The sequence below is a fragment of the Apiospora phragmitis genome, assembly GCF_038363925.1.
Source record: "Apiospora phragmitis strain CBS 135458 chromosome Unknown utg000006l:1.0-5683423.0:1.0-5690449.0, whole genome shotgun sequence".
NCBI classification, from domain to species: Eukaryota; Fungi; Ascomycota; class Sordariomycetes; order Amphisphaeriales; family Apiosporaceae; genus Apiospora; species Apiospora phragmitis.
In genome coordinates, this window is record NW_027117404.1 from 893236 (window position 1) to 914152 (window position 20917).

The 20917-nt window shown below is 53.3% G+C and overlaps 9 protein-coding genes across 9 annotated transcripts; 7 read left to right on the forward strand and 2 right to left on the reverse strand.

Annotated features, from left to right (window-relative positions):
* Nucleotides 1–1498: 1498 nt before the first annotated feature.
* Nucleotides 1499–2142, reverse strand: PG994_005558 (uncharacterized protein; the record flags this gene model as incomplete). Its single annotated transcript, XM_066856967.1, has 2 exons — nt 1499–1844; nt 1937–2142. The coding sequence occupies 2 exons, from the start codon at nt 2140–2142 to the stop codon at nt 1499–1501; spliced, it is 552 nt and encodes a 183-aa protein (XP_066716236.1).
* Nucleotides 2143–3805: 1663 nt separating this feature from the next.
* Nucleotides 3806–6173, forward strand: PG994_005559 (uncharacterized protein; the record flags this gene model as incomplete). Its single annotated transcript, XM_066856968.1, has 4 exons — nt 3806–4686; nt 4923–5191; nt 5239–5613; nt 5734–6173. 4 exons carry the CDS (start codon nt 3806–3808, stop codon nt 6171–6173), a joined length of 1965 nt encoding a protein of 654 aa, XP_066716237.1.
* Nucleotides 6174–6908: 735 nt separating this feature from the next.
* On the forward strand, nt 6909–8766 carry PG994_005560 (uncharacterized protein; the record flags this gene model as incomplete). The annotated part of the gene is made up of 5 exons (XM_066856969.1): nt 6909–7491; nt 7546–7961; nt 8015–8174; nt 8228–8372; nt 8460–8766. The coding sequence occupies 5 exons, from the start codon at nt 6909–6911 to the stop codon at nt 8764–8766; spliced, it is 1611 nt and encodes a 536-aa protein (XP_066716238.1).
* A 963-nt stretch (nt 8767–9729) lies between these two features.
* Nucleotides 9730–10904, forward strand: PG994_005561 (uncharacterized protein; the record flags this gene model as incomplete). The annotated part of the gene is made up of 3 exons (XM_066856970.1): nt 9730–9907; nt 9997–10467; nt 10564–10904. The coding sequence occupies 3 exons, from the start codon at nt 9730–9732 to the stop codon at nt 10902–10904; spliced, it is 990 nt and encodes a 329-aa protein (XP_066716239.1).
* A 1260-nt stretch (nt 10905–12164) lies between these two features.
* PG994_005562 (phosphoribosyl transferase) lies at nt 12165–13081 on the forward strand (the record flags this gene model as incomplete). Its single annotated transcript, XM_066856971.1, has 3 exons — nt 12165–12245; nt 12354–12800; nt 12899–13081. 3 exons carry the CDS (start codon nt 12165–12167, stop codon nt 13079–13081), a joined length of 711 nt encoding a protein of 236 aa, XP_066716240.1.
* A 1070-nt stretch (nt 13082–14151) lies between these two features.
* Nucleotides 14152–15519, reverse strand: PG994_005563 (uncharacterized protein; the record flags this gene model as incomplete). The annotated part of the gene is made up of 3 exons (XM_066856972.1): nt 14152–14904; nt 14976–15285; nt 15371–15519. The coding sequence occupies 3 exons, from the start codon at nt 15517–15519 to the stop codon at nt 14152–14154; spliced, it is 1212 nt and encodes a 403-aa protein (XP_066716241.1).
* A 1004-nt stretch (nt 15520–16523) lies between these two features.
* Nucleotides 16524–17808, forward strand: PG994_005564 (5-methyltetrahydropteroyltriglutamate-homocysteine methyltransferase; the record flags this gene model as incomplete). Its single annotated transcript, XM_066856973.1, has 2 exons — nt 16524–17181; nt 17240–17808. 2 exons carry the CDS (start codon nt 16524–16526, stop codon nt 17806–17808), a joined length of 1227 nt encoding a protein of 408 aa, XP_066716242.1.
* A 643-nt stretch (nt 17809–18451) lies between these two features.
* PG994_005565 (uncharacterized protein) lies at nt 18452–18778 on the forward strand (the record flags this gene model as incomplete). The annotated part of the gene is made up of 1 exon (XM_066856974.1): nt 18452–18778. One exon carries the CDS (start codon nt 18452–18454, stop codon nt 18776–18778), a length of 327 nt encoding a protein of 108 aa, XP_066716243.1.
* Nucleotides 18779–18958: 180 nt separating this feature from the next.
* PG994_005566 (uncharacterized protein) lies at nt 18959–19162 on the forward strand (the record flags this gene model as incomplete). The annotated part of the gene is made up of 1 exon (XM_066856975.1): nt 18959–19162. One exon carries the CDS (start codon nt 18959–18961, stop codon nt 19160–19162), a length of 204 nt encoding a protein of 67 aa, XP_066716244.1.
* Between the last annotated feature and the right edge of the window lie 1755 nt (nt 19163–20917).

A 20917-nucleotide genomic window follows, 5' to 3' on the forward strand; every position in this document is an offset into this window, starting at 1 on the left:
AAAATTGGATGTATTGGTAGATGGCTGGTATGGTTGCCCCTTGGTTTGTTCGATATTAGACATAATGAGGATAAGTACTTAAGGCCGGCGGGAGCATGCCTCGATTAGGGCTGGGTATTTGAAACGTATAGCGCAATATATGAAATACCGATCCAGGAAAGACGGCCAATGTGTTTCCTTTTAGCCTCGTTGGAATAGTTCAGAAAGAGAACAGTTTAGTAACAAGTACTGGGCGCCTGTTGGGTTATGAAAATAATGGAAAATAAGACACGTCAGCAACAGAGAGAGGCAGACCGTCGCCACTAAGTGCCATGCCGTATATCTCTAATCACAAAAAAGCGATCGCAAAAGTCGAACCAAGTTGGCAGCATGACGTGATGCTCAAACGAGGGCGGATGGGAGGGGCTGAGAGTTAGATACAGGGGATGGCTAGACTAGCAAGCGATGCCCCCGAATTTAAAACCAGACGAATCAGCATTGCCAGCAGGGGTCAGACTCTTCTTCTAGCTGGCCGCATCACTCGTGACTGTGTTGTGCATAACGAATAGAAGGTGCACATGTGTACTACTTCATGTATGACTCAAAAGTTCTGCAGGCAGTGCGGCGTCATACTCATCCAGTCTTTTGATGGGCTTTACCCCTAATCTTCCCTTGCCATCATCGTGCCCATTGTACAGATGGATAAGCGCTACCCGGTCCGTTCCGTCGTGCAGCTTCGATACACTCTTTTCTTTTACGTATATTATGGAGGAGTTGCGCCAGGAGCTTCTGTGGAAATAGGAAGTATTCAGGCTTTGAGAAGCATAGATTAAGTCACTGCTATGCTCCTACCTGCAGACGACCCCGCAGTCGCGGGTAGAGTATGCGAGGACGGCATTGTTAGGCCTGGTTCAGGTTACACCAGCGTCCTTGCAAGGTCCAGCCACATTTGAGCCAGCGACTCTGGTGGAAGGAGGACTCTGCATTGGGTAGTTCATCTCCTGGAGGCACATCACTGAGGGTAAACAAGTGTAACATAGTCGAGATGCTTTGTGATATCGCCTGCACGGGATCTCACTACGCTTTCTGGGGCAAAATGCTGCGACTCTTTTCACGACGTGAAGGCGACAAGCGGGGCTCGAGATGGTCCATCTGGACCCCGAATCGTAAGCACAAGCTCGACACCAACGCCCATGGCGTTGGCGTCCAGAATCAAGCTACTTATGCTCGCTTCGTTGCTCTACAGTACGTACAGATCTTGGAGGTTTGCAAAGAGGTTTACTTATTCGCGCGGCTCAAAGCATCACGTACTTACGCTCGGACCATACCACTCAATGACTCATAGTACTCCACGTGGAGGACAATAGTACTATATTGAATAGCCTCGATGTAATGTCGTATGGACTGGAGTACAGAATGCTACAACCGAGCAGGTGCCCGAGTAGAGCTTGGCTCTGATGGAAATACACTAGGGGGGACAAAACCACGCCCTCTAATCAGTGTTATAATCCACTATCAATCAGTCAACGAGCTCCCAGGCCTCACCAGCGCCAGAGATCTTCTTGACGGTCGGCTCCCTGTTCTGGCTGGTGACTTCGGCCAAGAAGCTGGTTTGGAGATCTCTCAGTCGCAACCGGCAACTGTGTCCGCCCAAGTGGACCTTTCCGTCATCACCGGCGCCGATCTGCTTCGAAGAGTCCGTAGCTGCCTCGATGATAATGAAGTCGTCGTCGATCATGACAACACCCATCTGGTCTCCGTCGATTCTGATGCGGAAGCGGGTACGAGCCGTCTCGGACGCAAAGACCTCTCCATTGTCGCTTGCCCAGTAGAGCTTCGGATTCCCCTGGGCGCGGATGTAGAATCTGGATTCAAGAAATAATTAGAACAAGGAGCCTAGTTATACGAGGTGACATATCCGGATGTTAAAAGACAAAGGGGGAGTGGATCTACATACGTCTTGCCGCTGATGCGATCCGTTCGACCCTGATGTTCAAAAGTGGTGATTCCGCGCCCGGTGAGATCGTTCTGAAGATTGAACAGCATGATGTCGTTCATCTCCTTGCAATCTGGTGGGTTGGTATTAAGGTAGGTGAAGTAATCTGGAGCCAGGCGCTGGTAATCAGAATGTTTACTGCTGACCTTGCGCCACCATTGATCCATGATATCCGCGGTAGGGGCTACTGCGACCCATCGCCAGGTCGAAGCGGTCTTGCTCTGTTGTTCTCATGAGTATAATAGGCGCGAAAGAAAGAAGTTCGAGAGTAATTCCGGGTTGGGACTTACGTATTTGATATAAGCGTAGTAGACCATGTTGCTGATGTAGCGTTTAGCTGTGAGTTGCAGTGGGTAGAATGGAAGTTTGATGAAGGAGATGGTTTTCAGCAACAAAAATATCGAAGTGAAATCGAGAGTATTTATATCTATGCATTCCCAAAGGTTGGTCTGTGTCATTGGCTTGATAGTCTGCTGTAGTCTCTTTCTGTCATGAAAGCGACACCAGCACACTCTAGCCGACTGAGCCAGGCCGTCCCCACCGGGCAAAAGGACTATAATGCCAGGTCAGCGTCTTGGATGTCTACTAGAGCTTGCTACCGACCCTTTACACTTTTTTTCTTTCTGTGAGCCCCTTGCGAAGTGATCATCGGCCCAGCCGAAGAGCTGGAAAGTAGAATGATTAAAGATATACGTCATAAAGCGGCAGTATCCCCGGTCCTACCATTGTAGATCCTGTAGAAAAAATAATAACCGCATACGACTGAGAAACTTTAAAGCGGTTGAATCATGGGCTATACCACCAAGGATCAAATTTTTGAGCGGTTGGGCCACGGGCTGTGCCAATGTAGATCAGACTCTAATTGAAGTTCAAAACAGAATACCAATAGCGCTGATAGGAATTGAACCTATCACTATTCATCCTTACTCCTTAGTAGACCTTATCGAACAAGAGGCGCACCCGTAAGCAGCTGAATCGCGGGCTCCACCGCCGGGATCGACCTTTTGAGCCCCTGGGCCACGGGCTGTGCCGATGTAGATCAGACTATAGGCAGCTGAATCACGGGCTATACCGCCGGGGAACTTATTGACCCAGTAATATAATGGAGAGCGGCTCCGGTTTATCTGTCAGATGTCGCGGGGACTAGAGCGTTTGTTTCCCGGCTCGGGGACCATTTGAAGCGCGCCTCTGGTTCGGTTTCCAAGGTTACTCTATGGAATACGGGCGGCGCTCGTTATAAGCGGTCGGTGATAAGCTCTAGTAGACATCCGAGGGGCTGACTTGACAATATAGTCCTTTTGCCCAGTTGGGGCGACCTGGCTCAGTTGGCTAGAGTATATTGATGTAGCGCCGTGACACCCGTGAGCGCGTGGACGATGCTGGTTCTTTTGGCATATAGGCCGAACGGGACCGTGCATTAGCCTGTTTTAGATTCTGCGGGAGTCAAGAAGCAAAAAATCCATGGGGTTGGGCCAATCGGCGATGCATCCTCCACGGTCACCCATCCCGACCCCTACACAAAGACGTTTGCTACTATATGATCTGCATGAAGTTCAGCTCTCATCCTAGGCTTGGCATTACCTTTTGGGCAATGACGCTTTACTAGATTAGTAAACAATCTGTGTGCATAGAGCGGCTTTGTCTCAGTTACGATTATCGCAATTCAATAGAGGCCAATACACATGTTTTGAGAGCGATATGGCTATGCTAATGGCATTCGACAGTGTATCTAAACTTGGTATATAAGAGTCGTTCAATAATTCGCAAGTCACTGTCCAATGCTTCTGCAAACTGCCATGAGACTTGCGACCTATCAATTTCCTTCTCGCGATGTCTTGGAAGAACCTACTCCTCAGCATTTGCGTCAGCAGCACGTATGCTGACTCGTTACCCTTAAGCGGCAGAGATGCCATCAACCTCGACGCCAGCCTGATTACCAGGCAGCCAGCCAAGAGAATCTCTCTTGATGACATTCGCCCGATCACAGACTCCAATGGCCATCTACGCTGCTGCCCCCTCGGTACCATCAACGATGGTGTTGGCTGTGTTTTCCCACAGTCGAGCGTTTGCCCAGAAAATTCTCGACTGGTTGGCAATCTCTGCGTACTGAGCACGCCGCCAAAGTGCCCTGAGAACCTAGTGTTCAAGGGGCAAGCCTGTGTGGGAAGTCTTCCACCCGACTGTGGTGCGGGTTTCAAGTTCAATGGACGTCTTTGCGAGACCGAGACAGATCCAGTTTGTCCCCGAGGCACACTATTCGACGGAGAGAACTGCCGTTCCGATACGCCGGTCATCTGTCCTCCGGGCCATAAATTGGAGGATCGCCTCTGTGTTTCCACCAGCCCTCCTGGGTGCCCCAACGGTCTCATCCTGCAGGGCGAAAGCTGTGTCGGCTCTTTACCTCCCTCCTGTCCTCGCGGCACAAGACTGGCTGGTGGAAGCTGCAATGCGGGACCTCCTTCCTGTACCCGGGGCTTTGACTTCAAGGACGGAAAGTGTACTTCAACTCAACCTCCTGGTTGCCCACGTGGGTCCCGGTTCGATGGTTCCATCTGTACCTCCGAGGAGCCACCGCATTGTGGCGCGGGCAGATTCGATGGCAAAATCTGCGTCTCGGACGGAAAGCCCAGTGTCCAAGAGGGTACGAACTCCAAGGAGGATCATGTGTTTTCCACGACGTACCAACCTGTGGCCGAGGCAGAAAACTCGTGGTAGATGACCAATCTGGTCAATCGACTTGTTGTCCGAGCAGCATGGAGTATGATGGTTTGGAATGCTTTCGAAAGACAGAAGATCCTGGCAGCTGTCCAGACGGCACGGAATACAACGGCGGCCGTTGTCGAACGAGTCGCACCGTCAACCCAGATTGTCCTCGCAACCATAGACTCGACGGAGATTCTTGTGTGACCACGTCCGATCCTAAATGCCCCAACGACGGCATTTATAGGAACGGTGAATGCGTGTTTCCGGGCCCGCCTGGCTGTCCGCGCGGTTCGACGTTCGATGGTTCGAGATGTATTGTCGAGAGGGGGCCGCAATGCCCAAGAGGCTCCATATTCAACGGGCATGGTTGCACATCCGAAGATCCTCCCAGCTGTCCTAGAGGTACCACCTATATCGGAGGTGCTTGCGTTTCCAAGAGCCCAGCAAACTGCCCAACTGGGTCTACGCTCATAGGCGACGTTTGTGTTTATCCCACGCCCCCAAAATGTCCAGGTGAGGCGGGTATCAATAAAGGCAGGTGCATCTCTCCCAGAACCCAGACTGCCCTCGTGGCTCGGTCTTTGACGGCAAAAATTGCATCGCCAACGACCGACCGACGTGTCCTCGCGGTTCCTCATTCGACGGCAAAGGCTGCGTTGTCCCCCAGCAGCCCGTCTGCGACAGGGGTTTGACGTTCATTGGCAATGAGTGCGTGTCCGACTCGCCGCCCGATTGCCCAAGAAACACATACTACGACGGAAGCGCCTGCGTGACCAAGGGCGGCCCAGAATGCGCCAAGGACTGGTCTTTGATGGCAAAACCTGTGTCGCTCCCGATGGCCCTACCTGTCCTCGAGGCACGGTCTACGACGGCACCAAGTGCGTCAGCGACGCCAAGCCAGACTGCGGAGAAGACATGGATTTTGACGGCGAAGGGTGTGTTTCGAGACGCAAACCCGGTTGCCCCCGTGGAACGGAGCTAAGTGGCGACGTGTGCATCTCGAACGCCAGACCCGACTGCCCCCGTGGCACGACTCTGAAGGGATCCAAATGCAGATCAACCATCAAAACCTCCCTGCGGTCAGGGGCTTGTACTGGATCCGAAGGGCGACTGTGTCTCCGCGAAGCAACCCCAATGTGACAAAGGCACGCTCTTCGATGGTGTCAAGTGTGTTATCGGCAAATCCAGCACTGACTGCTACTCCCTGAATGTATGTCCGCCGATCGGTATGGGCACCGTAACATCTCAGCTACTCGCTTCTCGTAGTGCTGGTGGTCGTGGCGGCGATGGCGAAGACGCAGCCACTGATTCACCGTCGCAGGAGGACAGCAATACCGACGATGTCGTTTCCAGCGCTCGTAGTTATCCAAGAGCTAGCACCGATGAGGAGGTTGGTCTTGGAAGTCCTGCGGATGCGGAACTGGGTGATATCGAGATGCCTGAAGCTGATATCCATGTGCAAGGAGACGGCAGCATCATCCATAACGACCTCTAGGGTACTATTCCCATACTCCCAGGTTGTTTGAACAATATTGCAGGGCGGACAGGGGTCACCGCCTTGGTAGGCTACTACTGATCCATCTACCGGTATATGTATAACACGCCTGGGCTTTCCTCTTTTTTTTTCTCTCCCTTCCTTTAAACCGGTTATCCTTTGTATCAAATAGTCATCCCTTTCCATTAAACACCTCATTAAACAGATATTCCGTTCTATTCGTTAGGACTTTACATGTTCTCTCTCTTTTGTTATCTTAGCATAATAATATGTGTCTACTATTACTCTCACTGTCCCTTCTATGCGGCAAAATAAAAGGATGCTAGTCAAAATACTAAAAGTACGTACGATAGAAACTCCAATCATTACTCCCCATTCGGTAGAGATATATTAACTGCATGATGCACAGTCTTGCAGGCCTTGGCCAGCGTCTGCATCGCCTCTCTATTGGCTTGTATCTTTGCTCTCCAAACGTGGTGTGACTCGTTTCCAGGTTTAGCTCGCATCGTTATGGCGATCCCGGCGATTTCGGCGATTAACTCGAAGCTCCTTCCATAAGCGGATGAATAAACTGCCCGGTGGCTGCTTGAATGCTAGTTCTTGTAAAGGGTGACTGGTTGACTGGAGATATCCTGTCACCCTGGTTTCCCAACTCCTCCGTCGACATCTTTGCTTCATCTTATACTTAAGAAATAGTTCCCTCTTAAAAACCCTTTTTTCTCCGACTTACAAACAATGGACGTGAAGATTGCACTCGGATCCGCCTTTGCGACGGAAGTACTACTTCATGTATCCCTATTCCGAAGTGGTGAATGGGATACCGGGGCAAACGGACTTATGAGAGTTCCATTTGTACTTATGGCTATCATGAGCGTTGCCTTGGCCTGGTTGAGACCGGCAGACCCCATCCTTCAGTCATGGGGCTATGCTTGTCAACTGGAAGCTGCCTTGCTGGGCGGCGTCCTCGTCAGCATGCTGGTTTACCGAGCCTGTTTCCACAGGCTTCGATACTTCCCTGGCCCCTTTGCGGCCCGTTTGTCTAGCTTGTATATGACAAAGCATGCCGTGAGAAAAATGCAACCATATCACGAAATCAAGAAGATGCACGAGCGGTATGGTGATTTCGTCCGAATCGGTCCCATGGAGCTTTCCATCACCGAGCCCGCGGCATTCCGCGACATCTACGCGAATAGTTCACCCTGCGAGAAGGGCCCCCTGTACAGCCAAGGCCGTCCCTCGGAAACAGTGCTGGATGCTCGTTCGCGGAAAAAACACGCCCCTAAAAGGAAGTTGTGGGATTACGCCTTCACTACCCAAGGTAGGTTGTGCTGCTAACATTCTGCGATACGATATACACCTTTATTGACAATAGCATCCACAGCCCTTAATGACTATGAGGACCGAGTCGGACGATACACTGACCAACTTCTGGGGAGAATCGAAGAATATGAAGGGGCGACGTTCGACATCACACGGTGGTTCAGCTTCTACACCTTTGATGTGATGGGCGAGCTGGCTTTTGGTAAAAGCTTCAGACAGCTGGAGGACAACGTTGAGCACTATATGTTACAGATATCCCATGAAGCTCAGCGCATGGCCGGCGGAGTGTTCTTATACCAACCATGGTTCATCGCAACCTTCAGGACAACGCCCATCCTGAACTGGGGATGGTTGAAATTGCAGAAATGGTCGAATGGACAAATCGAAAACCGGCTAGCGAACGAGCCAAAAGTACCTGACATATTCCACTGGGTCAGTTCGGAGTATCGGCTCAACCCAAGGCCCTCGGTTCGTAAAACTTTCATGCGGATGCGAAGATTGTGTTACTGACACTCAAGCAGTCGCTAGATAAGCTGAACCTACTGGCAGAAATCAGACTCATTGTGATTGCTGGAAGCGACACGACGGCTATCGCGCTCATTGGGCTCTTCTACCATCTCGTGAAGGCACCCGAGGTTGCAGAGAGGCTGCGCGGCGAGATCGACGAGCTTGCGGCGCAAGGTGATCAGGCGCTGACGAAGAACACGTCGCTGGCCAAGCTCAGATACCTGCAGGCGTGCATCGACGAGTCACTTCGCTTGTTTCCCGTCGTCCCCACTCGGCTGCAGCGCATGACACCGCCCCAGGGAGTTCAGATCGGAAGCCGTTGGGTGCCTGGCAACACTGCTGTCATCGCACCCTCATGGATCCTAAGTTGAGGTAAGCAACAGGTCCCCATGCGGTTCTCTCCACCGCCACGAGAAGCATAATTAGCTTGGTGCTAAACATTTTACTCTCTGCCTATAGACCCTCGCTGCTTCGCCCGCCTGGCGAGTTCATCCCGGAACGATGGACGACGGAACCCGACCTCGTCCTCGACGCGTCCGCCTACGCGCCCTTCTCGATCGGCCGCACGTCGTGCGCGGGCAAACAGCTAGCTCTCATTGAGCTTCGCCGGACCGTCGCCCTCATCTTGCATCGCTACGACTTTGCTCTGGCCCCCAAACAGCAGATCGAGGACTTCGAGCGCGGACTCGAGGACCATTTCACCCTGAACCCGCCCGAGTTCAAGCTCGTATTCAAAGCAAGGGCAGCTCCATCCCGAATTGACTGATGAGCTGGCTGTCTGTTGGTGAAGCGCAAGCTGGAGTTACTGATTCTTTGGGCATTGTTGCGTGGACAAGGGCTACTCGGCGAGAGAGCAGTATGCTTCTTAGTATGATGCGAAAAGGGATGGAGAAGGATCTGGCAATTACGAACGTTCGTGGATTGTGTGAAGCACCATGCCTGGAATCTATATGCCGCTGTACTTTTCGCGTTATCATATATATGGCTTCGTAAAGTGATTCATACAACACAGTGCCAATTGCAGCTCGGCGGAGTCGCGACCATGGGCCCCTTCGAAGCCGCTAATGTGGTGTTGCGAGTCAGCTGCTTCACAGCACTTGCGGACGCATCACCATACAAAGGGTTACCGATAAGCAAAGACGCCCAATTGGGAGAGCTTTGCAGGACGCAGCATGTTGTGCGACACCGGAACCAGTTGATCTTGCATTCGCCGTGGGCGAATGAGGGTTGCATAGGTATGGAAACCTCGCAAAGAATTGGTCGTGGAATCCCGGGGAGTGGGCAATGCGGGGAAGGTCCGTTTGGATGGTATTTCTGCTATACCCGGTACGCACCGAAGGAAGCATGTTCACTGGAGAGTACTTGGAGCCAAAGATGATACAAACCCTATAAGCAATCGTGAACCAGCCAGTTCCTCTTTCGTGCAACCTTCTCTGAACCGGTTTGCTCGCCAGCACTTGTGGTCGCCGTAGGCGGAGCCGGAGCAACTCCCGGAGCATCTCCCTGGGGGGCTCCAACAAATATGGAATAGGCGTTCCTTGCTGCATATTGGATGCGGACACGGGGCCGCTAAAAGGGCAGGGCGAAAGTAGCAACCCCAACTTCGTATAAAAGAAGCCTGGTCACCCGCTTGACAGTTACGGCTGACCTGAGCGAGGAGTTTGGCATTTACAACCAGTGTCCCTCCACACGAACAGAGCATTGCCCAAACCCCGCCTCGGACGACAACATGGCCGATTCCAAGAAGACGCCGCTGCGCGTTGCCGTCACACAAGCCGAGCCCGTATGGCTCGACTTGGACGCCACCGTAGACAAGACATGCGTGCTCATTGCCGAAGCGGCTTCGAATGGTGCCCGCCTCGTGTCGTTTCCCGAGTGCTGGATCCCCGGCTACCCGCGTGGATATGGTGAGACCCGCCAGCTCTTTCATAGATTCACCCTTCCCTTGAAAATGACGAAAAGTGTGCGCGCGCCGGGAACTCAGTAGTAAATGCAGTGACTAACACATGGCCGCCCTCCAACTCAAGGGACCGGCCCGTAGACCCGGAGATGATCGTGGCCTACACCCGGAACTCGCTGCCGCTCGCGTCGGCGCAGATGGACCGCATCCGCAGCTGCGCGGCGCAGCACCAGATCGTCGTGGTCCTGGGCTTCAGCGAGAGCCGGCACGACGCGTCGCTCTACATCTCGCAGGCCGTCGTCGACGCCGACGGCGAGCTCCGCGCCGCCCGGTCCAAGATCAAGGCCACCCACATGGAGCGCACCGTGTTCGGCGACGCGTCGGCCGAGTGCCTCGCCGGCGTGGCCGAGACGTCCGTCGGCCGCGTCGGCGCGCTCGCCTGCTGGGAGCACTGCCAGCCCCTGCTCAAGTACCACATGTATTCGCAGCGGGAGCAGATCCACGTGGCGGCGTGGCCGCCGGTCTATACGCACCAGGGCCCGGAGTTGTGGTCCATGTCGCGCGAAGGTAACCTACCTCCCCCAGATCGCATGCATTTTCGAGTACACATCAGGTCGCTCTACAGTTTCGGCTAATACGGCTGGCTGACATATGCAAAAACAGGCGTGGAAAACATGTCGAGAATGTATGCCGTCGAGTCGCAGTCTTTCGTGCTGCACACCGCGACCATACTGGGCCCGGCCGGAATCGAGCGGATGAAGACGCAGAACAGCATGATGATGGCGACGCCCGGCGGCGGCTGCTCGGCTGTGTTTGGGCCCGATGGTCGAAAACTCACGACGGATATCCCTGCAGGGGAAGAGGGTATCGTCTACGCAGATCTGGACTTCGACGAGATCATCAAGGCAAAGTCGTTCCTCGATCTCTGTGGGCATTATAGCAGGCCCGACCTGCTGTGGCTGGGCGTTGATAAGGACATGAAGACGGTTGTGAGGGAGAAATGATCCAACCCTTCACTGGATGGGCTAGGGTTACACACTCTCTCCTCCCATTTGTCTATTCCTCAGAAGATATCCAGCGCAATTAAGCTTTATGTGTCTTGTCAGGACAGAATGAACAGAGTGGCCCCGACAAGATCTACGAGCTAGCTACCCCTATGTCAGAGCTGCCGAAAGTTAAATAGGGGTAGCTCGTATTCTTTAAGGGTAATATTTGGCCCGGCCCGACCACACTGGCGCGACCAGTAGGTACATCGCTTTGGTCAAGCCCCGCCGTTCCCATATCCCTGGTCACCTCGGAACGCTGCTCCTTCCCGTGACAATTCAATCAACGATTTGCTTGAAGCAATATTTCTATTTCTGCGTCAGTCTTCGGGCCACCTGTGCAACGCAAGGGGTAACCCTGGTTGGCTTTTGCTCTCCCTCATGTTAACTCATGTTAAAAATGATCACAGCTATGGTCGGGCCCCCAAGGACAGGTGCAAAAAACTGGCTGGTCCACGAATGTTGCGGCCTGCTTAGAGAGAGGTCTTGCGACCCATTTGCGAATTATGCCAGTATCTACAAGTACGATCCTGACATTATAAATGTACATCTTCTATGTAAGTTGTGTAGCAGGCAGACGTCGCCCAAATTGCGCCGCCTGCCAGCACATGTCGCCCGAACGCCCGGGGCATCCTCTGGCAGTCTAGTAATAAGTTACAGGCCAAGGTAACCAACCTGCAGCGCCCTGTGCAGAAGGTGAACTGACGCCCATCTAGTTGACTCAAAATTACTCATTACTACCTCGCAGCTGACAACTCTCTCGCAATATAGCCTCATTCTTTCATACGTATCTGGTCCAAGGAAATAGATAGTGAGAGGTCTTTTCACTCTGGCAAAAGCTGATTGCGCGTGATGAGATGCAATGGAAAGCGGCGATCTCCATCGTCGCAAACAGCCAAGAGCAGCCAGGATGTGGGGTTGCTCGATGCAGGACTTTCAAAGGGGAAAGCACTAAAATCAAACCTTACCGCGGGGTCGTCAAAAAAATGAGGGCGCTTCAGTCACAGCTCGACCCCACTAAAATTTCCTCGAACACTGTTTGGTAGTGATTCATGCGAATATTTGCCTGATCAGGTCGGCGCATCGAAAACAAAACCTCTGGACAATCAACATATCGCATTCTACGTAAACCATACAACTTGGTTTCTCTTTTCTCCCTCATAGGAAAAACCAAGCCTTCTGGCATTTCTGTATCTGCTTCATAGCAGAACTACCGCAAACATGGTCGAGAAAGTTTACGTAACCTACAATGATGTGAGTGCCCTCTCATCTCTGCCCCGCATCCTCCCGCACAGCGAGGTGGTGTGTCGCGCGCGTCGTCGTGTGCGGCCATCCCACGCTCTTCGAGTCGTACAATTTTCCTCAAACCCCCGGCAGCTTGATAACTGACAAGACGATGCCTTATTCCAGGTCCACAAGCTATGCCAGGAGGCGGCCGTCCAGATCCTGAAGGACTTCCAGCCGAACCTCATGATCGCCATCGGCGGCGGCGGCTACGTCCCCGCCCGCATCCTCCGCTCCTTCCTGAAGCAGCCCGGCAGCCCCAACATCCCCATCCAGGCCATCGGCCTGTCGCTCTACGAGCAGCTCCCCGAGACCCACCCCGCGAGCGGCACCACCACCCCCGGCGCCGTCGAGCAGATCGGCCACAAGGTCACGCGCACCCAGTGGCTGGACCTCACCAGCCTGGGCGGCATGGAGAACCTGGTCGGCAAGCGCATCCTGATCGTGGACGAGGTCGACGACACCCGGACGACGCTCGAGTACGCCGTCAAGGAGCTGGAGAAGGACGTCGAGCAGGTGCGCCAGCGACTGGGCCTGAACGAAGAGACCCAATTCGGCATCTTCGTCTTACATGTAAGTTTCAACTCTTTCAGCAGTAGCAGAAGACGGCCTATTCAGACCGCTGTTTTCTTGTGGAGCCTTCTTCTCACACCTTACTTACACCCAAACAGAACAAGGACAAGCCGAAGAAGGGCACCCTGCCCGCGCACATTACCACCAAGGAACGATACGTCGCTGCCCGAACCGTCGGCGATATCTGGATCTGCTACCCTGGGAGGCCACAGACATCGAAGAGCACGACGAAGCCGCTAGACAACAGCAGAACAAGTCAAGTAACGCTTAAAGCTAAATAAATGCTCGGAAGCTCTTGATGCCTCTACGCTACGCTCGCAAACGATTTTACGATATAGACTATAGACGATGAAAGTTCCAGTAAAAGGATCTCAACACGCTTGATACAACTGTGACCCTTCGTTTTAATCATGAAAGCTGCCAGGCTGTAAGTACGTATCCCAATGTCGTCTTCAAGTGCAAAGCTACCGGGTCTCTTCTCTTGCCCATGTACACCCATGGAACTTCAAAACATGTTTCGCCTTGGTCAGGAAAGACAGGTCAGACATAGTTCTCTCCGGTAAGTCCACGTATTATTGCAATTGTGATATGTAAGTTGGATCTCAGGGTCAACAGCGGGTAATAGATTCGGTTATGCAAGCAGGACCACTGTCCTGCCGATCAATCCCAACAGCTTGGTTGCAGTGCCATGCCGCCGCTATAAAGAAAAATCATCATCCTACATAAGAACGATGTATGATTACAGCCGCAGCACTTTCAAATGTATATGCAATGGCAAGTCGGTACTTCCGACATCGACACCCGCTTTAGATTGCCTACTATATACTCGTTCGTCAAATATCCCCTTCACCTTACCATGAACAGAGCTAACAAGCTGAATTGACGGACACGCGCACGCGTGCGTTGTCCTTATGTACCGTGGCATCGTGGGTAAGTTTAGAATTGTATCACTAAAGTGATGCTGTTTTTCATCCCTGGTTCTCTGGAATCGGTGGGATCGTCGCCGAACAGAAATGGGGGAGGGGATAGCAACGTCAAACCAATATATTTCCTTTCGCGGGAACATACAGACTAGAGCTAATCCATCCATAGATGGGGGAAGCCCATAGGTTCAGTTTCCAAATCAAGCACCTTATACATCATGATTGCACATACTCGTACTCCGCTAAGACAGGATATCACTGTGGGGACGTTGTATTTCATCATATGCATTAAACACTGGCTTAGTACAGTGTATTTAGCGAGCCACGACTATTTGAAGCGCTCGTCCAATTCTTAGTAGACGGCACTGTCATGGAAAGCTGCTCGCCTGCAGGTCTATGTCTTCCAGCAAGCTGGCGGCGGGCCGGTTTTACTGCAACTGGATGATCCAGCCATCTCCTTCCATCTCACCCTTCGCGTCCATGCCGCCCCAGACCACGATGCTGTCCTTCTTCTCGGTGACATCATACCCAAAGAAGCCCCGGGGGCCAGGGTGCAGCTTGCCCGAGTGGCCCGCCACGTCGCCCGGCGGCTGCACCTGGACCTCACGTGTGCTTGCCGAGGCACCGAAGGCGGCGCGGATGGCGTCCTTGATCTTGGCCGGCTTCACGGCCTCGGATATCGTCGTCGACTTGTGCGCCACGTCGCTCGAGGGCAGCTGCAGCGTCCACATGTCGCTCCACTGCGTCGGCTTCGAATTCGTCTCCTCCTCGTCGCCGCTGCTTGCCGGGGGCCCGGAGGTGCTGCGCTCACCGAAGAAGTAGAGAAGGTAGTTGCGGCCATAGCCCGTCGACACGTGCAGCAGGCCGCCGTTCTCCCGCGGCCGCGGTCCGGGAGCCAGCGGGTTAGTGGGAAAACGATGCTCTCCCACGTTGCCGGCGGGCCGTCGGCTCGACGGCTGGTGTCGAGGAAGTGGAGACTGCTGCTGAGGTCGTCGTTGCCGGCGATGAGGTAGAGGGTGTGGTCCGCGAAGGCGGCGTTGGAGGTGACCGCGGGCGCGTCGGGTAGGCGGAACCAGGTCTTGGACTCGTAAGTCGAACCGCCAGACGTCCTCGAGTGGCAGGCCGCCCTCGTCCGTGCCGCCGTAGACGACGAAGTCATTGCCCTGGACGAACAGCTTGGCCTCCTTGCGCGCGGGCGGGGGGATGGTGGTCGACGGCTCGGCCCGCAGGCGTGCCACGCCGACTGCTCGACGTCGAACAGCCAGATGGTGGCGTCCTGGATGAGCGCGCCGGTCTCGTCGCGGCCGGCGAAGATGGCCACGCGGCCGTTGGCGGCGCACGCGGAGTGGTCGCTGCGGGCGGAGGGCACGCCGCCGCCCTCGGAGACGGGCAGGGCGGGGATGAGCCGGTAGTCGGCCTTGTCGGCCTCGTCTTGGGTGGGCAGGGCCAGAGAGTGGATCTCGTTGTCGGCGAGCTTGTTGTTGCTGCTCGTGCGACCACCGAAGATGTATGCTCTGTTGCCGACGACGGTGAGAGAGTGATTTGACCGAACAAGCGATGCTCTGTTTAGGTTGATTAGCAACTTCCTCATTAAGATCCAAAGTCCAGATCAGATCAAACGATCAGGAAGTCTTGTTGTCTACTGACCTGGTACCATCAGCAACCGATGTGGCGATCTGGGAGAAGGCGGCCTTCAGGCCATTCGTGGGTTGTGCTACGGTGTAAGCAGCAGTGGCTTGAGCCGCCGTGGAAAGGACCTGCTCGGCTGCCAGTGCTCCAGCAGCTATTTCTGCCATGGTTGCGACGTGATGTTTGTGTTGACCTAGAGTTTCTTCAACGGAGGAAGAAAAAGAATTGGTTGATTGACGGATAGTGCGAGTTACAGTCGTTGTGCTCACGCGACAGTTTTGAGGTTGAACATTGAAGTGATATATGTGTCTCTGATCCCCAGACAGCTCTATCGGCAGATGACGTAGCTTGGCGAACGGGCTTCTTTGTCCCTTGCATTAGCGAGTTCTACACTTACGTTATCCCGCCTCCCCAGTCCGCTAAAATTGGGGCCGGCCGTCTGATCATGACGAAGTAGCACAATGCAATTACCAGACTCGGGATGAGCTCGGGACGATTATCTGTGCATCAATTCGGGTCAGCTCCCCTTGAGACTCAGGAGATCAAAAAGTCCCTGAAGAGGCCCGCTAAGCTGTAGGCTAAGTAAAACCGGCGGCGAACCAGTGGGACATTGATAGGTCGGCGTCGTTCTGGGGATAGTTGCATGACTCGGGAGTCCCCTGAATGCTTCATTCCGTATGTCAGAGGGTAATGTCACAATCGATCGGTAAGTGTTAACCGTCTTCATAAGTCCCGACGCACTATGGATGGATCCTTGGGATCTTGGCTCTCGCTACCCTGACCCGCCGACCAGAAGCTCGTCACTGGACGCTAGAGTGCTTTGGTAGCAGTTGTCGCAATAAGCCCCCACTGAAGCAGCTCCTATCGGGCGTTTTAATACTCACGTTTTCGAATAATGACCGGGCCGACCTGGTCTGATATGGCGATAGTTGGCTCTATTAGGACTCCTTCTGGACGCTATGTCGCACTTTCCCCCGCACCACAAACTAAAACTTGTAGGTAGATCGAAACTACTGCTGTCAGTAATTTTCTTGGTCTTTTTCCTTCTTTTCTGTCTCGAGAAGTTGAAAGCAGAAGAAAACTTCAAGACATATTAGTTTTGTTGTTTTCCCGACGCTGTTGACCCTAGTTTTGTCGAGTGAAACTTTATTCTTGCTATATCCTACCAAACATGGCTAGCCAACTTCACAGTGCTCCACCCTTCAGGGCCGAGCAGATGGGCTCCCTGCTGCGCCCCGAGAACCTGCTCGAGGCGCGCGCCAACATCCGCGACAACGGCGTCTCGGAGGAGGAGGCTGGCCTGCCCGCCGTCGAGAAGGAGGCCGTGGCCAAGGTGGTCAAGATGCAGCAGGACGTGGGCATCAAGGCCGTCACCTCGGGCGAGTACAACCGCACCCGCTTCTGGGGTCTCTTCTGGGACGAGCTCGACGGCAGCCTCCGCCTCGAGAACGCGGACGGCTCCATGTTCCGCATGTACCACCCGGACGTCGTCTCGCTGATCGAGAAGGACCGCCACGTCATGCCTGGCGACAGCGTCATCGCCGGCAGCAAGCTCAAGCACAACCCGGAGCGGTCTACTTCCAACCTGCACGAGCTCCGCCTCGTGCAGGCCGCTCTGCCCGAGAGCGAGTGGAAGAACATCAAGTTGACCATGATCACGCCTGCCTGGTTCCACATGCGTTACAAGCAGGGACGCGCCTACACCAAGGAGGCCTACGCCAACGACGCCGAGTACTTCAAGGACGTCGCCAAGTGCTACCAGGACGAGCTGGACATGCTCTACAAGGCTGGTCTGCGAAACGTCCAGTTCGATGACCCCGGCATGGCTTGTAAGTAGATTCAGTAACCGCAGTCTGGTGGGCCTGTATTAACACGTTGATCCTCTAGATTTCTGCTCGGACAAGTTCCGCGTGGGCTGGGAGGAGGACAAGGACAACGAGGGCACCGTGGACGACCTTCTGGACGCCTACATCGCCCTGTACAACGACTCCATCAGCAAGTGCCCGGCGGACATGCACACGGGCATCCACCTGTGCCGCGGCAACTTCATCGGCGGCCGGCACTTCGCCGAGGGCGCGTACGACATCATCGCGCAGAAGCTGTTCGAGAACCTCAACGTCAACACCTTCTACCTCGAGTACGACACGGAGCGTTCGGGCGGCTTCGAGCCGCTCAAGTTCCTGCCCAAGAACAAGAACGTCGTCGTCGGCGTCATCAGCACCAAGCTGCGCGACCTCGAGGACAAGGAGGCCATGAAGGCGCGCATCTACAAGGCCGCCGACTTCGTCGCCGCCGCCGGCGGCGAGACCCGCGAGCAGGCCCTCAAGCGCGTCTGCGTCAGCCCCCAGTGCGGCTTCTCCACCCACGAGTCCGGCTACCCGCTGTCCGAGGAGGACCAGAAGAACAAGCTGGCCCTCGTGCGACAGATTGCCGACGAGATCTGGGGCGAGCCTTAGAGATGAAAAGAGGTGTTATTATTATCCCGTCTCTCTCTTTCTTAACGAAGTTATGATTTGCAAAGGTTTTCGCGGAAGGGCTATTGGCGCGGCCTACTTCAACAGTGTAATGTATGTCAACATATGAGAGATATGGGAGCGGATGGTCATGGGACGGGAAAAGTTTCTGGATTCAACCCAGACAAGTTGGGAAAATGTTACCCATGCATCAGTGGAGTTTTACGATGGCGAGTTATTATATAGTTCTTATATCATTTGAACATAGGGCAATACTGAGTTGCTCTTTCTATCAAGACCCTTTCATGATGCGATGTTGCAAGCACTTGCTGTCGAAGTGACCTGATACTTCTTTCCCTGCTCTCTTATTGTAGCAAGTGAACGGCTATCGCTATTTCGGTAAGTTGATCCGCGGAAGAATGAGCAGCCAGTCGCATCAAGACAGCCCGTGAGCCCCCTGTTCAAGAGTAAGCACTACACGCGGCACAGCAAAACGGCGTTGGTAACGACATAACGTCTGGGTGGCGCAAACCAACCGTTGGTAATCAGCCTGATTGGGATGTCAGAGTGTGAAAACACGTAACGGGAGAAAGACGCTTCGGTGTTACCTTTTTGTGATTTTACATATATCTATATACAACAAATCATGGCTACTGCTACTAGTTCGCATAATCCCGAAAAACCGTGTACCGAGCTTCCCGAGGTTGTTCCAATATCGGATCTGCCCGAACCAGTCCAGCCTGATCTACCCGAGCTGGTGCAAAACCCCAACGACGTCCCCGAGCCAGTGGTCTCAACACCCCCAAGGAGCCCTAGCAACAGCAATGATCGGCGGCAGCAGGAGCTCAATGACCCATGTGTTGTCGTAAACCAGCTGGAGCGACTCGGACTCGAGCCGGGCACCGTGCAATGTCCGTTCTGCGACCACCGGGGGAAGACACAGATCAAAGAGAAGCACTCTAACAGGACCTAGTAAGTTACCTGACACGACATTACATATCCGTTCTAAAATGCTCTCCTCCCCGAGATCAATCTCTCTGTGTGTATGTGTGTCTGTGCTTCTTTGCCCTTTCATTCCCACCCCCTTTTCCCTATAATAGTCGGGTTTTCACTGTTCATAATTTCGCAAGATTCATATCACGACAACGACAGCATGGTGGGCCTGCAGTTGTGCCTCATCCCTTGCCTCTTCTGCTTGTACCAGGACATCGGCCACTTCTGCCCGGCGTGCAACCAGAGAGTGGCCCACTTCCCGTACCGCGGCAAGGCCGCCAAGGTCATCCTGCCAGGACAGGGGACGCGCGTGTACCGGCGGGTACACCCCGCGACGCACCGAAAGGGAAAGCAACCAGTATAGCCCCGTCGCCATCTGCGGCGGCTGCGGCGGCTGCGGCGGCGGCGACAACAACACCAAGGACAGAGGAAAGATACGCATAGTTTTCTTCTACCTTACTCTTTCAAGTAGGGAGGGACGAAGGAAATCCCGGGCTACATTTTACGTAACTCAGCGAAGGGACATTAATAAATCTCATACAACTACTCGACGGCTTCTTGTTTCTTTTTTCTTCTTCTTCTTACTCGTCGTATTCATACCGGACTTTGGAGCTTGTCCTAGACATGAACAAGAAAGAACAAACACCGAATCAGGTTCCGAAAAGAAGAAAACGATCAAGATATCACGTTAGGTGTAGCGAGTCAGGCTGAGCAGCGGTTCGAAGGGGTATTGTTTTTGCCTGCCCCCTCTGTTTGCTAGTGTGCGCTGCAGGCTGCATGCAGATGGGAGATTTGCAGGTGCTGTTTAGCCTCATATGAGCTGTGAGGTGAGGTTGCAAATGGGATCGCATAAACTTCCTTAGAAGGTTCGTGTTATTACCTAGTGGTTGTCACAGAGAAGGCGCATGATGCCGGCCAGGGCTCTATACACGCATACGGCTATATACACAGGTGATACTCAAAATGTTCATCGAAATCTCGGCAGATGATCAGGTCAAGGCACTCGAAGTTGTAACATGTCTTTGCCATGCATGTATGTATGTGTATGCACTCTGAAGCAAGGGGTGAGCGCACTGAGTTGGGAGCCTTACGTAAGAAATATCGATCGTCTCCTGCGCGCAACGCTTTAGGATATGCAAATTTGCTTTGCATCACATTTATTCCCAGGATGTGATCGCGCTTATGATCGGGTAGATTCAAAACGGATGATTGGATCTTAATTACATCTAGGAACGAATCTTTCCCCTGTCACATACATGCAAACATAAGTAAGTACATAAGAAAAGACCAAATATGACTTTTTACCTTAGGGTTTCTCCTCCGCTGTGAAACGGGAAAAGAACATAGCCTACCTAGGTATGCTTCTGATAGTCCACCTCATGCTGCTTGTATCTTAAAACAGGTCCTTTTCTTATGTACATATATGCACGTTTGTGATGGGAAATGTCATATTCAGCCGGCTCATGCAACATCGAGACATCGGCATGAAAGCACTTCGGCTCCTACGGGAACCCTCCGGAAGGGATGTTTATTGTTTCGTCAGGTCAGAATGTCAGGTTACAATATTCCAATGAACAATGCAGGTGAGATGGGCTTCTATTTTTGCCGGCGAAGGTGCTTAGGGGATGCCAAGATCGGCAAGGGGGGAAGGGGAACGAGGCGGATCGGCAGTCGTTTTTCCCCGTCTGAGGCGACAGGTTGCATGCAGGGCTGTGCCCAAGCAATGGATCTTAGGAGTTACGAGGAGGAGGCGGCGTGGTGGACGACCTTCTGGACGACACGAACAGACAGGAGGATCTCAGTACAATTGATCGACATAGACCTGCCTACACGAGCTGCTATGCGGAGACGAAGCGAGCAGTGGGCAGTGGGTGTGAGTGTCTTTTTCTGCTCCTGTTTTTTCATGTTCTGTATTTCTTCTTCACCTTTCGAGAATTATAATTACGTACTTACAACGGCACTAGAGTTACAGGAGTCTGCAGGGGATCAAAGTTATAACGGGTGTGGCTCGGGTTGCAGCTGGCGGCAGGCAGTTCTTTCTTATTTGCTCCGCCTTCTCTATGATGTGCCCAGTAAGATCTGTCGTGGGGAAAGAAAAGAGGAAATAGGTTGTTGGCAT